The following is a 16,774-nucleotide window of genomic DNA, read 5'->3' as shown; positions in this document are numbered from 1 at the left end:
GCCGGGGCCGCCGCCAGGGCCAGGGCCGCGGAGCTGCCGCTCGGCATCGCGGCGGCGCGCTGTCAATGGCGGCGGCGGCGGCGGCGGCGGCGGCGGCCGGGTCAGGCGCGGCAGGCGGCGAGCCCCATGGCGGACAGGGCTCCGGCCCTGCTCAGCGCGCAAACACCTTTCCTCTGGGGAGGCGGCGGGGCTGGCGACCCGGGCCGAGCAGCGCCAGGGCCGCCCGGAGACCGGAGAGGGCGGGGTGGAGGAGCAGGGAAAGGTGGCAGAGGTAGGTAACTAGGTGGGTGGGTGGGGACGGCAGCGGCTCCCCTCTCAGGGTTTCTTTTGTTTCATGGCCTTAGCCAGCCCCCGGCGCGCGCGGCGGCGGCAGCGACGCCCCACGCCGCTCTCCGAATGAAGCCGGCACGCCCTGATTGGCCGCTTTTAATTGCTGGGAGCCCGCCCTCTCCTCCCCGCAGCCTTCTAACTCCTAGCCCTAGCCCCACCCCCCACCCTCTTCTCGTGCCCCGCCCCGCCCCTCCCCAGAGCTCTGATTGGGTGACCGAGATGAGCCAGCCCCACCAAGCCTTCTCTTCCCGTCCTCTGCCCTCCCCCCCACCCCTCCCTCCCCTTTCCCTACTGGCTGTCGAGGAGAGGGACTGTGGTTGTTCGCTTTACACGTCACTCTTTGTGACGTACCAGGTGGAGGCGGGGAAAGGGAGGCGGGACGAAGGCAAGGCAGCAGAGGCTGAAACTAGGAGGCAGTAGGAGTTTTCGCGCAGGCGCGTGCAGTCGAAGCAGGCGTTTGGGTTTTCTCGGTCCCCCGCATCCCTCTGGCCCGCCTGGGTGGGGTCTTTTAGCCCACAGTGAGAGCGGCCTTGGAGTGTAGCGTAGGCATGGACCCAGAGGGCGTCGTTGAAGAAGTGATTTCCCACTTGCAGGGTAAGGGCCTAGGGAGAGTCATCAAAGGAGGGGCCAGTGAAGTGTTCTCCTATCCAGCCGCGGGGGTGGTTTCCTGAGCCGCGTGGCTCCTGGGCCTTCCCTGCACCACTCCGGAATGCTCCTCCCGCCGGGCAGGGCCCTCCCACGCCCAGCTGTCCCGGCTTCCAATACGAGGCCGGTTGGTTACATCAGGAACCTTAAATGCTGGACTTGAGTTCTTTGGGGCTTTTCAAGGAAATTAAATAATCTTTTCCTCCTCCAAGATGTTCTTCCCACAGTATTGTCCGGGTGATCCCACACAGTGGCTACCTTTTATAGGGGTTTATTTTTAAATGGCGTGTTAAAAACAAATCTTATTACCTTACTTCATCTTAGGCTCTGACCGTCCGCCCGCCCCACCCTGCTCCCCTTTACCTCCGCCCCTTTAGTACCAGGTGGTCTCCCCAGGTTAGTCTTAATCACCTGCGTTGTCTTACAGAGGTAGAATGTGAACAACATAATGTAATTTTAAGGTTTCTAGTGTCCCCATTATAAAAAGTAAGAGGAAACAGTTTTAATAAATATACTGAGCTCAGTATATTAAACATCATTTCAACATGCAATCGATATAAAATTATTGATATATTTTATAGTTTTTTCGCGCTAAGTCTTTGAAAATGGTGTGTATTTTACACTAGGATATCTCAATGTATGTTCGCCTCACACTAGCCATATTTCAAGTACTGAGTACTAGTAGCTCTAGACCTTGATTTTTGAATTATAAATTGAGATCCTTTCTATTTTGGATTTATTATATCTTTCTCCCTCAAAATCGTTTCTTATGTGTGAGCTTGAATGAGCACGGACTTTTCTAAATTGTCTAGGGTGTTACAAAGACACCCTGAGAGAGTCCAAAAGAAGGCTGAAACTATGCCTTCTATTTCTCAGTTTTGTGCCCTTATGGCCATGTGCACAATTCTACTTCATTTTATCCACCCCTCCAAAGGCATAGAAAATTTTAGCTAACATTAACCTTTCCTGTTACTCCACTGTTTCCCTAGTCCTTCTATAACCCTGTATGTTGCTTCTCTAACAACTCATTTGTAGCAGTAGCCTCTGGAGCAGTGATTTCAACCCTGGCTGTACAACAAAGTCAAGAAGAGCTTTTAAAAATGGTAAATGCAGAGCAGGAAGAAGCAAACCCTGGATGTTGGGATTAACTGGATCTAGAGTGGGAACCTGGACATGTTTTTAGAGAACTACACAGGCTGTTCTGAAGCTCACCCAGAGTTGAGAACACTGATCCAGGGTGTGAGTTTTGGGGTTTAAAGGAGTAATCTTGCTATTTAGTGAAAAGTGATCTTTTTTTCCCCTACCTTCCCAATTAGGTACAATTTTCACTGATTTACTATATCTACACCCCTTTGGTGATATACCCCAAGGACATAATGTTTCATGGCAGCTTAATAAAGGTACTGATTTTTTTTTTATATTTACCAGTGAATAGCTTGTATAACTAGACATTTACTTATAGAATATGCAAATATGCTTGCCATCTGATATTTCTGTTTAAACAATAATCATTATTTGAAGGGTAGATTTCTCTAGCAAAGCAAATCTCATTTCAAGGGAGAAAGTAAACTAAAACACAAAGCGGCACTCCCAGGATATTTTTGTCAGGAGGAAATGCATAGCAGAATTACAAATGAAACTCAGATGTTCCTTTCTCTACCTCTTTTCATGAGTTGTCATTTAATGCTCACCCCTGGTCTTATGTTCTCTTCCCAAGGACTCAAAGCAAAAGCTGTAGCAGGAGTGATAGTTCCCCATACATTTTCCTTTTGAGAGGGAGAGATGTAAAGAATAGATTCCTGTAGATAAGGTCCATTTGGCTAAGATTTTTTAAAATGCCAAGTGGTTTAATTTATGTGTTCATAATATAAAAATTGCTTTCTGCTTCATTCTCATATAGTAAATGAGGTTTCATAAGTTCCCATACACAAATGTATACATTCATGCATTAATTTAGATTTGATCAATACTGTGATTTATGAACAAGCTAGGAGTTACTGAAGCTTGGCGACCTTCCCGTTTGGGTTTAAATTTATTGTCTTGTATTAAATCTTGCTTATGAAGCAAATTTAAGATTTTCTTTTGCTCTAAATATATGACTGGGATTCTTTCATTTAAATCCATTAAACACAGTAATCCCCTTCACCCTCCCCCAACCACACAGCATATTAATTTGCACCTGAATTAGTTTTCTCTTTCATTCCTATGCTGTTATGACATAGGTTGATAACACTGCTGTAGAACAGTTGCTTTGAAGATCTTAGGACAAAAAGGAAACTCCGGAAGTGGCTACATTTTATCAACTAGCAGGCTGACTGCTAAAGTAGCCTTAAGGCTAGTTTAAAACTGGAACTGTAATGATATTAAGGTTGGACCACTTGCAAACTAAACGGACATTAACAAAGATGTTTGTCCTAGTAAGAAAACCGAGAAAATTAGATACTAACTTTGAAGCAATGCTGTAAAGACAGCCACAAAAGCATGGTGAAAGATTTGGCTGACACCCTCACCTAGAACCCCAAAAGAAACATCTGCTTTGTTTTAAGGCAGGATGGGTTTCTTTATGGTAGAATGTCCCTTGGGAGCAGCAATACCCAGCTCCATAAGTCTTCCTCAATGAACATGTCATCCTCCTGCTTGCAATGGCTCCCAGTTGTCTAGGAATAAAGTTTCCTACCTGGAATTCCAGGCCTTCCACACTCTGGGACATTCTTCCAAGTGCTCGAAACTGTTACATAAACACACTCAAATCTCTCCTATATTAACAAATAGGAACTCTTCCTTGATGCTACATCCACCTCTTGGGGCCACTCTTCTCTACTCCAAATCAACTTCTCCAACAGCTGCCTGCTCTCCTTTGCTGCACACTGCAGCGCGCCTGCGGGCTCTTGCCGCGTCACTGAAATTATCTTCATCTCGTCCTTGTATCCAATGAGCACTTTTTATACTTATTCCGCTTAACCTTTCCATGGCAGGACTGACACTAATGACTGCTCCTCAAAGCACTGTCTTCCTTTGCCTTCCTTCTGCTTTCTTTCCTATTCCATAGTCCTGCCTCAGTCTCCTTCGCAGGCTTAGTGTTCCTATCACTCTTGGGTTATTTATCTAGGATTCGTCTTGGGCCTGCTTTCTGCTTACTCCGTACTCTCCACCTAAACATCCTGTCCTTTCCTAAGATTTCTGCTACCTTGTTGACAAGTTCCAGACCTATATTGTCATTCCTGATCTCTCCATTGAGCGCCAGACCCAGAAATCCACTGTTCTACGGATGTCTCCACTTGGCAATTAAAATTCAACCTCAACTTACCAAACCGAAATCTCAGTTAAAATGCTTTTTAGCTTAGTATTAGATAGCACCACTATCTATTCAGTTCCTCTGGCCTTGAGCCTGGTGGCCATTCTTGACTTTTCCTTCAACCTCCATAGCCAGTCAAGGCCAAATCCTGTGACTCATACCTCTCAACTGTCAAATCCATCTGTCTTTGTCCATCTTTACCACTATTACCATGGTCTAGGCCACTATCATTTAGACCATGATCTATTACAGTAGTCCCCCAAACAATATTCTTACATCCAGCCTTGCTTTCCTCCAATTCATTTTCCATGCTGCAGCTGGAATGATTTTAATTCAAATTAACTCCACCCACTTCCCTGCTTGAAACCTTTGTTGTTGTCCTTAGGGTAACATCCCAGTTTCTTAACATCACTTAGAAGGTCTTCTACATCTGGGCCGTTTACCTCTTTAATCTCATTTCATGCCATTCTTCCTCTTGCATTCTTGGCCTCAGCCATAGAGACATTCTAGGAGCCATTCATGTATTCTACATACTCCTATTCTGCCTCTAGGCTTGGAATATGGCTCTCCTTTGCCCACTCTTAGCTTAGCTAAGCTAACTCCTACTTGTCTTTCAGAGCTCAGTTTATGTATCACTTCCTCTAGGATGTCCTCCCTAACCTTCTAGGTAAGGTTACGTGGCCTTGTAGTAGGAGCCAATTGCATCCTGCATGTCCCTAGCCACAAGCTACATACCTTGTTTAATTGTCTCTCTTCTATTTTCATTCCAATGAAGACAGTACCTACAAAGTCCCTGGCAGGTTAAGAGAGGCCAGTATGTACTTACTGACTAATTCAATATTCTTCCAAACAAACTTAATACTTCAGCTGGTCTGAGCTTTTGACCATTTTTCAGACATGCATTGTAGTCTCCCATATTTGGGCCTTGTGCTATTTTTCTGCCCAGGTTGCTCTCACCTTTTATCCCTACCCTCCCCATCTCTACCTGTTTTAAGGCCCCAGCTTAAAAAGTTGACTTCTTTCAACATATTTTCCTAATCAGTACAATCAGGGCTAGTCCTTCCCTCCCTCTCCCCAGGAAAACGCACACGAAGGTAACATTTTGCATATATCTTCTGAATGCTTAAACAGCTCTCTTTAGAAGTCTATCCATGGATCTTTTTGGGTTCCATAAACCTCTGACTCAGACTGGCTAGATGTTCACTAACTCACTTCCTCTTCTTCCTGAGCACACAGCCAGACTATATTTCCTGGCCACTATTGCAGTTGCGAGCAGCCATAGACTGAGTTTTACCAAGTGTATACCAATTACAGACCTAGACCTGAAAAATCCCTCACACATTATCTTCCACATTCTTTTCCCATCTGTGATGTAGATGAGTATGATGACCACATGTTAAAAATGACAGAGCCACAAGATGAAAGGTGCATCACCACATGGAAGAAAGGTGCCCTCCAATTAGATATAGGTGTTTTATCAGACTTTATGTGAAAGAAAAACATATTTTTATTGAGTTTGAAGTATTATATATTTTTGTGTACATTTGTTACAGCAGTTAACATATCTTAACTAATATAAAATGCTGGGTTAACAGGGAATTTGGCTCAATATTCTGTAATAACCTAAATGGGAAAAGAATCTGAAAAAGAATGGACACTTGTATGGGTATAACTGAATCACTTTGCTGTACACCTGTAACTAACACACCATTGTTAATCAACTGTACTCCAATATAAAATAAAAATTTAAAAAAAATGCTGGGTTAAAAACCTCTGGTTTGGGGCTTCCCTGGTGGCACAGTGGTTGAGAGTCCACCTGCCGATGCAGGGGACACGGGTTCGTGCCCTGGTCCGGGAAGATCCCACATGCCGCGGAGCAGCTGGGCCCGTGAGCCATGGCTGCTGAGGCTGTGCGTCCAGAGCCTGTGCTCCACAATGGGAGAGGTCACAACAGTGAGAGGCCCGCGTACTGCAAAAAAAAACCCAAAAACAAACCTCTGGTTTGTAAGGAAAAAGTAAAATGATCAGTGGTTAAGGGGGAAGGAGGGATAAATAGGTGGTGCACTGAGGATTTTCAAGGCAGTGAAACTATTCTGTATGTAATTATAATGATGGATACATGTCATAATACTTTTGGCAAAACTCATAAAATACACAGTACCAAGAAAGAAGACTATCATGAACTATTGGCTTTGGGTGTTGATGTGTATCAATGTAGGCTGTAGATTGTAACAAATGTGCATTCTGGTATAGGTTGTTGATGGTGGGGAGGCTATGTCATTTGAAGCCAGGGCATGTATGGAACTCTTTGTACTTTTTGCTCAGTTTTGCTGTGACCCTAAAACTAATTCTAACTTAGGAAAAAAAATACACAAAAACATATAACTGTTTTACACATTTATGATATGTAGTTTGTACTACTTATTTGCTCTGATCACAGACTGCCTGGGACTCTCCCAATTTGTAGCGTAGAGCCTGATAGTATTTATTGTCAATCCACCAAGGTGAAATAGCAATCCTAAATGTGTATGTACTAAACAACAGAGCTTCAGAATATATGGAAAACAAATGAATAAACAAAACCAAAAAACCTGATAAAGCTGAAAGGAGAAATAGACAAATTCGCAGTTGTAGTTGGGGCCTTCAACATCCCTTTCCAGCAATTGATAGAGCTGTTAGCTGTTAGAAGATCAGCAAAAACATAGAGGGACAGAGCAACAGCATCAGCCAACAGGATCTAAGTGATATTTATAGATTGCTGCATACAACAGCACAATACATATTGTTTTCAAGTGCCCATGCAGCATTCACATACGCACACCTAGGCTGTAAGTAGATCTAGAAGAATTGAAATCATATACAGTATGCTCTCTGACAATAATAGAATCAAACTAGAAATCAATAGCAGAAATAAAACAAGAAAGTATCTAAATACCTGGAAATTATACACTTCTAAATAATTCATGGGTTGGGACTTCCCTGGTGGTCCAGTGGTTAAGACTCTGCGCTTCCAATGCGGGGGGTGTGGGTTTGATCCCTGATCAGGGAACTAAGATCTCACATGCTGTGGGGCATGGCCAAAAAAACAGAAAGAAAAAAAAATTCATGGGGGTCAATGAGGAAGTCTCAAGGGAAATAAAAAAATACATTGAACTGAATGAAAATGAAAATACAACATACCAAAATTTGTGGGACACAGCTAAAGCAAAGCTGAGAGAGTAATTTATGGCACTAAATGTTTATATTAGAAAAGAGGTGGTGCAGTGGTTAAGACTCTGCGCTCCCAATGCAGAGGGCCCAGTTTCGATCCCTGGCCTTGGAACTAGATCCCACATGCATGCCACAACTAAGAGTTTGCATGCCACAACTGAGGAGCCAGCGAGCCGCAACTAAGGAGCCTCCAAGCCTCAACTAAGAAGCTGCCGAGCTGCAACTAAGGAGCCTGTGAGTCACAACTAAGGAACCCATAAGCCACAACTAAGGAGCCTGACTGCTGCAACTAAAAGGAGCCCACAAGCCTCAACTAAGGAGCTGGAAAGCTGCATCTAAGGAGCCCACGAGCTGCAACTAAGGAGCCCAACTGCTGCAACTAAGACCCGGCATGACCAAATAAATAAAAATAAATAAATGAAAACATTATAAAAATGTAAAAAAAAAAAAAGAGAAAAGAGGAAAGGTCTCAAATCAATAATCTAAGTTCCTATCTTAAAGAAAAAAAAAAAAGAAGTGCAAAATAAACCCAAAAAAGCAGAAGGAAGGAACTAATAAATAGCAGAAATCAGTTACATTGAAAATAGGAAAACAGTAGAGAAAATCAATGCAAGAAACTGATTCTTCTAAAAAAAATCAATAAAATTGATAAATCTTTAACAAGAGTGACAAATATGAGAGAAGACACAAATCACCAATATCAGCAATGAAACAGAGAGTATAGCACTACAGATCCTGCAGCAATTAAAAGGATAAAAGGAGAATACTACAAACAATTTTACGTTCATAAATTTGACAACTTGGAAGAAGTGGGCCAATTCCTAAAAACCCACAAACTATCAAAATTCAACCAAGACAATCTGAATACTCCCATAATGATTAAGAAAATTGAACTCCTGAAAAGATAAGGAAAAGCTCCTGAAAAGGAAATCTCCAGGACCTGATGGATTCACTGGTGAATTCTACTAAATATTTAAAGAGGAATTTAAGACCAGTGTTATACAGTGTCCTCCAGAAAATAGAAGAGGAGGGAATACTTTGCAGTCATTTTATGAGGTCAGTAAAGATGCTAAAACCAGACAAAGACAATACAAAGAAAACAAACCTACAGACAAAATCTCTCATGAACATAGACACAAAAATCTCAACAAAATATAATCAAATCAAATCTAGCAACACATAATAAGAATCATACACCACCACCAAGTGGCATTTCTTTTATATCTTTAAGGCTGTTCTAGTATTTAATAGTCCATCAGTGGTAAACATATGTTCACACAAAACCTTGGACAGGAATCTTCATTGCAGCATTATTCACAATGGCCAAATAGTGGAGACAACCCAAATATTCTCAACTGATGGATGGATAAACAAAATGTGGTATATCCATCTAATGGAATATTATTCAGCCATAAAAAGAATGAAGTACTGAGATATGCTACAACACAGATGAACCTTGAAAACGTTATGTTAATTTAAAGAAGTAAGTCACAAAAGGCCACATATTGTATAATTCTATTTATATAAATATTCAGAATAGGCAAATACATAAAATCACAAAGCAGATTAGTGGCTGCCAGGGACTAGGGAGTGAGGAGAAAGGGAGTGAGTGTTGAAGAGTATGGAACTATTTTTGGAGTAATTAAAATGTTCTGGGATTAATGGTGATGGTTTGAAACTTTGTAAATGTATTACAAACCATGGAATTATATAGTTTAAATGTGTAAATTATATTGTATGCTAATTATATCTTAAAAAGCCAATCAATATAATCTACCATATCAACAGTCTAAAGAAAAATAATATTATCCTATCAATTGATGCAGAAAAGCATGTCACAAAATCCCATACCCAATCATGATAAAAACTCTCAGAAAATGAAGAATAAAGGGGAACTTCCTCACCTTGATAAAATCTACAAAAAGCCTTTACTATCATAATTAATAGTAAAAGACTGAATACTTTTCCCCTAAAATCAAGAACAAGGCAAAGATGTTCACTCTTACCACTCTTATTTGACATAGTACTAGGAGATTTAACTAGAGGAATAAAGCAAGAAGAAGAGATAAAAGATACACAGATTGGAAAGGAAATAATATTTACTTACATATTTGAATTATCAAATATAAACAAACAGTGGAAGGCAATTTCTTTTTTTTTTTTTTACATCTTTATTGGAGTATAAATGCTTTACAATGGTGTGTTAGTTTCTGCTTTATAACAAAGTGAATCAGTTATACATATACATATGTTCCCATATCTCTTCCCTCTTGCATCTCCCTCCCTCCTACCCTCCCTGTCCTACCCCTCCAGGTGGTCACAAAGCACCGAGCTAATCTCCCTGTGCTATGGAGCTGCTTCCCACTAGCTATCTACCTTACGTCTGGTAGTGTATATACGTCCATGCCTCTCTCTCGCTTTGTCACAGCTTACCCTTCCCTCTCCCCATATCCTCAAGTCCATTCTCTAGTAGGTCTCTGTCTTTATTCCTCTCTTACCCCTAGGTTCTTCATGACATTTTTTTCCTTAAATTCCATATATATGTGTTAGCATATGGTATTTGTCTTTCTCTTTCTGACTTACTTCACTCTGTATGACAGACTCTAGGTCTATCCACCTCATTACAAATAGCTCAATTTCGTTTCTTTTTATGGCTGAGTAATATTCCATTGTATATATGTGCCACATCTTCTTTCTCCATTCATCCGATGATACACGTTTAGGTTGTTTCCATCTCCGGGCTATTGTAAATAGAGCTGCAATGAACATTTTGGTACATGACTCTTTTTGAATTATGTTTTTCTCAGGGTATATGCCCAGTAGTGGGATTGCTGGGTCATATGGTAGTTCTATTTGTAGTTTTTTAAGGAACCTCCATACTGTTCTCCATAGTGGCTGTACCAGTTCGCATTCCCACCAGCAGTGCAAGAGTGTTCCCTTTTATCCACACCCTCTCCAGCACTTATTGTTTCTAGATTTTTTGATGATGGCCATTCTGACCAGTGTGAGATGATATCTCATTGTAGTTTTGATTTGCATTTTTCTAATGATTAATGATGTTGAGCATTCTTTCATGTGTTTGTTGGCAGTCTGTATATCTTCTTTGGAGAAATGTCTATTTAGGTCTTCTGCCCATTTTTGGATTGGGTTGTTTGTTTCTTTGATATTGAGCTGCATGAGCTGCTTGTAAATTTTGGAGATTAATCCTTTGTCAGTTGCTTCATTTGCAAATATTTTCTTCCATTCTGAGGGTTGTCTTTTGGTCTTATTTATGGTTTCCTTTGCTGTGCAAAAGCTTTGAAGATTCATTAGGTCCCATTTGTTTATTTTTGTTTTTATTTCCATTTCTCTAGGTGGTGGGTCAAAAAGGATCTTGCTGGGATTTATGCCATAGAGTGTTCTGCCTATGTTTTCCTAAGAGTTTGATAATTTCTGGCCTTACATTTAGCTCTTTAATCCATTTTGAGCTTATTTTTGTGTATGGCGTTAGGGAGTGATCTAATCTCATACTTCTACATGTACCTGTCCAGTTTTCCCAGCACCACTTATTGAAGAGGCTGTCTTTTCTCCACTGTACATTCCTGCTTCCTTTATCAACGATAAGGTGACCATATGTGCGTGGGTTTATCTGTGGGCTTTCTATCCTGTTCCATTGATCTATATTTCTGTTTTTGTGCCAGTACCATACTGTCTTGATTACCGTAGCTTTGTAGTATAGTCTGAAGTAAGGGAGCCTGATTCCTACAGCTCCGTTTTTCGTTCTCAAGATTGCTTTGGCTATTCAGGGTCTTTTGTGTTTCCATACAAATTGTGAAATTTTTTGTTATAGTCCTGTGAAAAATGCCATTGGTAGTTTGATAGGGATTGCATTGAATCTGTAGATTGCTTTTGGTAGTAGACTCATTTTCACAATGTTGATTTTTCCAATCCAAGAACATGGTATATCTCTCCATCTATTTCTATCATCTTTAATTTCCTTCATCCATGTCTTATAATTTTCTGCATACAGGTCTTTTGTCTCCTTAGGTAGGTTTATTCTTAGATATTTTATTCTTTTTGTTGCAATGGTAAATGGTAAATGGGAGTGTGTTCTTGATTTCACTTTCAGATTTTTCATCATTAGTGTATAGGAATGCCAGAGATTTCTGTGCATTAATTTTATATCCTGCTACTTTACCAAATTCATTGATTAGCTCTAGTAGTTTTCTGGTAGCATCTTTAGGATTCTCTATGTAGAGTATCATGTCATCTGCAAACAGTGACAGCTTTACTTCTTCTTTTCTGATTTGCATTCCTTTTATTTCCTTTTCTTCTCTGATTTCTGTGGCTAAAACTTCCAAAACTATGTTGAATAAGAGTGGTGAGAGTGGGCAACCTTGTCTTGTTCCTGATCTTAGTGGAAATGCTTTCAGTTTTTCACCATTGAGGACGATGTTGGCTGTGGGTTTGTCATATATGGCCTTTATTATGTTGAGGAAAGTTCCCTCTATGCCTACTTTCTGCAGGGTTGTTATCATAAATGGGTGTTGAATTTTGTCGAAAGCTTTCACTGCATCTATCGAGATGATCATATGGTTTTTCTCCTTCAGTTTGTTAATACGGTGTATTATGTTGATTGATTTGCATATATTGAAGAATCCTTACATTCCTGGAATAAACCCCACTTAATCATGGTGTGTGATCCTTTTAATATGCTGTTGGATTCTGTTTGCTAGTATTTTGATGAGGATTTTTGCATCTATGTTCATCAGTGATATTGGCCTGTAGTTTTCTTTCTTTGTGACATCCTTGTCTGGTTTTGGTATCAGGGTGATGGTGGCCTTGTAGAATGAGTTTGGGAGTGTTCCTCCCTCTGCTATATTTTGGAAGAGTTTGAGAAGGATCGGTGTTAGCTCTTCTCGAAATGTTTGATAGAATTCGCCTGTGAAGCCATCTGGTCCTGGGCTTTTGTTTGTTGGAAGATTTTTAATCACAGTTTCAATTTCAGTGCTTGTGATTGGTCTGTTCATATTTTCTATTTCTTCCTGATTCAGTCTTGGCAGGTTGTGCATTTCTAAGAATTTGTCCATTTCTTCCAGGTTGTCCATTTTAGTGGCATAGAGTTGCTTGTTGTAATCTCTCATGATCTTTTGTATTTCTGCAGTGTCAGTTGTTACTTCTCCTTTTTCATTTCTAATTCTATTGATTTGAGTCTTCTCCCTTTTTTTCTTGATGAGTCTGGCTAATGGTTTATCAATTTTGTTTATCTTCTCAAAGAACCAGCTTTTAGTGTTATTGATCTTTGCTATCGTTTCCTTCATTTCTTTTTCATTTATTTCTGATCTGATTTTTATGATTTCCGTCCTTCTGCTAACTTTGGGTTTTTTTTGTTCTTCTAATTACTTTAGGTGCAAGGTTAGGTTGTTTATTCGAGATGTTTCCTGTTTCTTAAGGTAGGATTGTATTGCTATAAACTTCCCTCTTAGAACTGCTTTTGCTGTATCCCATAGGTTTTGGGTCGTCGTGTCTCCATTGTCATTTGTTTCTAGGTATTTTTTGATTTCCTCTTTGATTTCTTCACTGATCACTTCGTTATTAAGTAGTGTATTGTTTAGCCTCCATGTGTTTGTATTTTTTACAGATCTTTTTCTGTAATTGATATCTAGTCTCATAGCATTGTGGTTGGAAAAGATACTTGATACAATTTCAATTTTCTTAAATTTACCAAGGCTTGATTTGTGACCCAGGATATGATCTATCCTGGAGAATGTTCCATGAGCACTTGAGAAAAATGTGTATCCTGTTGTTTTTGGATGGAGTGTCCTATAAATATCAATTAAGTCCATCTTGTTTAATGTATCATTTAAAGGTTGTGTTTCCTTATTTATTTTCATTTTGGATGATCTGTCCATGGGTGAAAGTGGAGTGTTAAAGTCCTCAACTATGAATGTGTTATTGTCGATTTCCCCTTTTATGGCTGTTAGTATTTGCCTTATGTATTGAGGTGCTCCTATGTTGGGTGCATAAATATTTACAATTGTTATATCTTTTTCTTGGATCGATCCCTTGATCATTATGTAGTGTCCTTCTTTGTCTCTTCTAATAGTCTTTATTTTAAAGTTTATTTTGTTTGGTATGAGAATTGCTACTCCAGCTTTCTTTTGGTTTCCATTTGCATGAAATATCTTTTTCCAACCCCTTACTTTCAGTCTGTATGTGTCTCTAGGTCTGAAATGGGTCTCTTGTAGACAGCATACATATGGGTCTTGTTTTTGTATCCATTCAGCCTATCTGTGTCTTTTGCTGGGAGCATTTAGTCCATTTACATTTAAGGTAATTATCGATATCTATGTTCCTATTCCCATTCTCTTAATTGTTTTGGGTTCGTTATTGTAAGTCTTTTCCTTCTCTTGTGTTGCTTGCCTAGAGAAGTTCCTTTAGCATTTGTTATAAAGCTGGTTTGGTGGTGCTGAACTCTCTCAGCTTTTGCTTGTCTGTAAAGGTTTTAATTTCTCCATCAAATCTGAATGAGATCCTTGCTGGGTAGAGTAATCTTGGTTGCAGGTTTTTTTCCTTCATCACTTTAAATATGTCCTGCCAGTCCCTTCTGGCTTTCAGAGTTTCTGCTGAAAGATCACCTATTAACCTTATGGGGATTCCCTTGTGTGTTATTTGTTTGTTTTCCCTTGCTGCTTTTAATATGTTTTCTTTGTGTTTAATTTTTGACAGTTTGATTAATATGTGTCTCGGCATATTTCTCCTTGGATTTATCCTGTATGGGACTCTCTGTGCTTCCTGGACTTGATTAACTCTTTCCTTTCCCATATTAGGGAAGTTTTCATCTATAATCTCTTCAAATATTTTCTCAGTCCCTTTCTTTTTCTCTTCTTCTTCTGGAACCCCTATAATTCGAATGTTGGTGCGTTTAATGTTGTCCCAGAGGTCTCTGAGACTGTTCTCAGTTCTTTTCATTCTTTTTTCTTTATTCTGCTCTGCAGTAGTTATTTCCACTATTTTATCTTCCAGGTCACTTATCCGTACTTCTGCCTCAGTTATTCTGCTATTGATCCCATCTAGAGTATTTTTAATTTCATTTATTGTGTTGTTCATCATTGCTTGTTTCATCTTTAGTTCTTCTAGGTCCTTGTTAAATGTTTCTTGCATTTTGTCTATTCTATTTCCAAGATTTTGGATCATCTTTACTCTCATTATTCTGAATTCTTTTTCAGGTAGACTGCCTATTTCCTCTTTGTTTGTTAGGTCTGGTGGGTTTTTATCTTGTTCCTTTATCTGCTGTGTGTTTTTCTGTCTTCTAATTTTGCTTATCTTACTGTATTTGGGATCTCCTTTTTGCAGGCTGCAGGTTTGTAGTTCCCGTTGTTTTTGGTGTCTGTTCCCAGTGGCTAAAGTTGGTTCAGTGGGTTGTGTAGGCTTCCTGGTGGAGGGGACTAGTGCCTGTGTTCTGGTGGATGAGGCTGGATCTTGTCTTTCTGGTGGGCAGGTCCACGTCTGGTGGTGTGTTTTGGGGTGTCTGTGGACTTATTATGATTTTAGGCAGCCTCTCTGGTAATGGGTGGAGTTGTGTTCCTGTCTTACTTGTTGTTTGGCATAGGGTGTCCAGCACTGTAGCTTGCTGGTCATTGAGTGAAGCTGGGTGCTGGTGTTGAGATGGAGATCTCTGGGAGATTTTTGCCATTTGATATTATGTGGAGCTGGGAGGTCTCTTGTGGACCAGTGTCCTGAAGTTGGCTCTCCCACCTCAGAGGCACAGCACTGACTCCTGGCTGCAGCACCAAGAGCCTTTCATCCACACGGCTCAGAATAAAAGGGAGGAAAAGTAGAAGGAAAGAAAGAAAGAATGAAAGAAAGGAAGAAAGGAGGGAGGGAGGGAGGGAGGAAGGAAGGAGGGAAGGAAGAAAATAAAGAAAGAAAATAAAATAAAATGAAGTTATTAAAATAAAAAATAATTATTACGAAAAAAAAATTTTTTTAAGGAAAAAAAAAAACAAGCCGATGGATAGAACCCTAGGACAAATGGTGGAAGCAAAGCTATACAGACAAAATCTCACACAGAAGCATCACATACACACTCAGAAAAAGAGGAAAAGGGGAAAAACTAATAAATCTTGCTCTCAAAGTCCACCTCCTCAATTTGGGATGATTCGTTGTCTGTTCAGGTATTCCACAGATGCAGGTACATCAAGTTGATTATGGAGCTTTAATTCGCTGCTTCTGAGGCTGCTGGGAGAGATTTCCCTTTCTCTTCTTTGTTCCCACAGTTCCTGGGGTTCAGCCTTGGATTTGGCCCCGCCTCTGCGTGTAGTTCGCCTGAGGGCGTATGTTCTTTGCTCAGACAGCACGGGGTTAAAGAAGCAGCTGACTTGGGGGCTCTGGCTCACTCAGGCTGAGGGGAGGGAGGGGTACAGAGCGCGGGGCGAGCCTGCGGCGGCAGAGGCCGGCGTGACGTTGCACCAGACTGAGGCACGCCGTGTCCCGGGGAAGTTGTCCCTGGATCCCGGGACCCCGGCAGCGGCGGGCTGCACAGGCTCCCCGGAAGGGGATGTGGATAGTGATGTGTGCTCGCACACAGACTTCTTGATGGCGGCAGCAGCAACCTTAGTGTCTCATGCCCGTCTCTGGGGTCCGCGCTTTTAGCTGCGGCTCGCGCCCATCTCTGGAGCTCCTTTAAGCAGCGCTCTTAATCCCCTCTCCTCGCGCACCAGGAAACAAAGAGGGAAGAAAAAGTCTCTTGCCTCTTCGGCAGGTCCAGACTTTTCCCCGGACTCTCTCCCGGCTAGACGTGTTGCACTAACCCCCTTCAGGCTGTGTTCACACCGCAAGCCTTAGTCCTCTCCCTGCGCTCCGACCGAAGCCCGAGCCTCAGCTCCCAGCCTCGCCCACTCCGGCGGGGGAGCAGACAAGCCTCTCGGGCTGGTGAGTGCCGGTCGGCACCAATCCTCTGTGAGGGAATCTCTCCGCTTTGACCTCCGCACCCCTGTTGCTGTGCTCTCCTCCACAGCTCTGAAGCTTCCCCCTCCGCCACCCGCAGTCTTTGCTCGCGAAGGGGCTTCTAGTGTGTGGAAACCTTTCCTCCTTCATGGCTCCCTCCCACTGGTGCCAGTCCCACCCCTATCCTTTTGTCTCTGTTTATTCTTTTTTCTTTTGTCCTACTCAGGTACGTGGGGACTTTCTTGCCTTTTGGGAGGTCTGAGGTCTTCTTCCAGCGTTCAGTAGGTGTTCTGTAGGAGTTGTTCCACGTGTCGATGTATTTCTGGTGTATCTGTGGGGAGGAAGGTGATCTCCACGTCTTACTCT

At 41.4% G+C, this 16,774-nt stretch overlaps 1 protein-coding gene across 1 annotated transcript in view; it reads right to left on the bottom strand.

Annotated features, from left to right (window-relative positions):
* MEX3C (mex-3 RNA binding family member C) overlaps positions 1–47 on the bottom strand; it is a 21,569-nt gene extending 21,522 nt beyond the window's left edge. The window contains exon 1 of the mRNA XM_029217759.1: positions 3–47. Within this exon, the coding sequence (XP_029073592.1) occupies positions 3–47 (45 nt within the window). The remainder of the gene's footprint in view (positions 1–2) is intronic.
* Between the last annotated feature and the right edge of the window lie 16,727 nt (positions 48–16,774).

Source organism: Monodon monoceros, unplaced genomic scaffold (genome assembly GCF_005190385.1).
Source record: "Monodon monoceros isolate NGI ecotype Baffin Bay Population unplaced genomic scaffold, NGI_Narwhal_1 Super_Scaffold_1, whole genome shotgun sequence".
NCBI lineage: Eukaryota > Metazoa > Chordata > Mammalia > Artiodactyla > Monodontidae > Monodon > Monodon monoceros.
The sequence above is the reverse complement of the archived record's forward strand: the minus strand, read 5'-3'. Positions and strand labels throughout refer to the sequence as shown.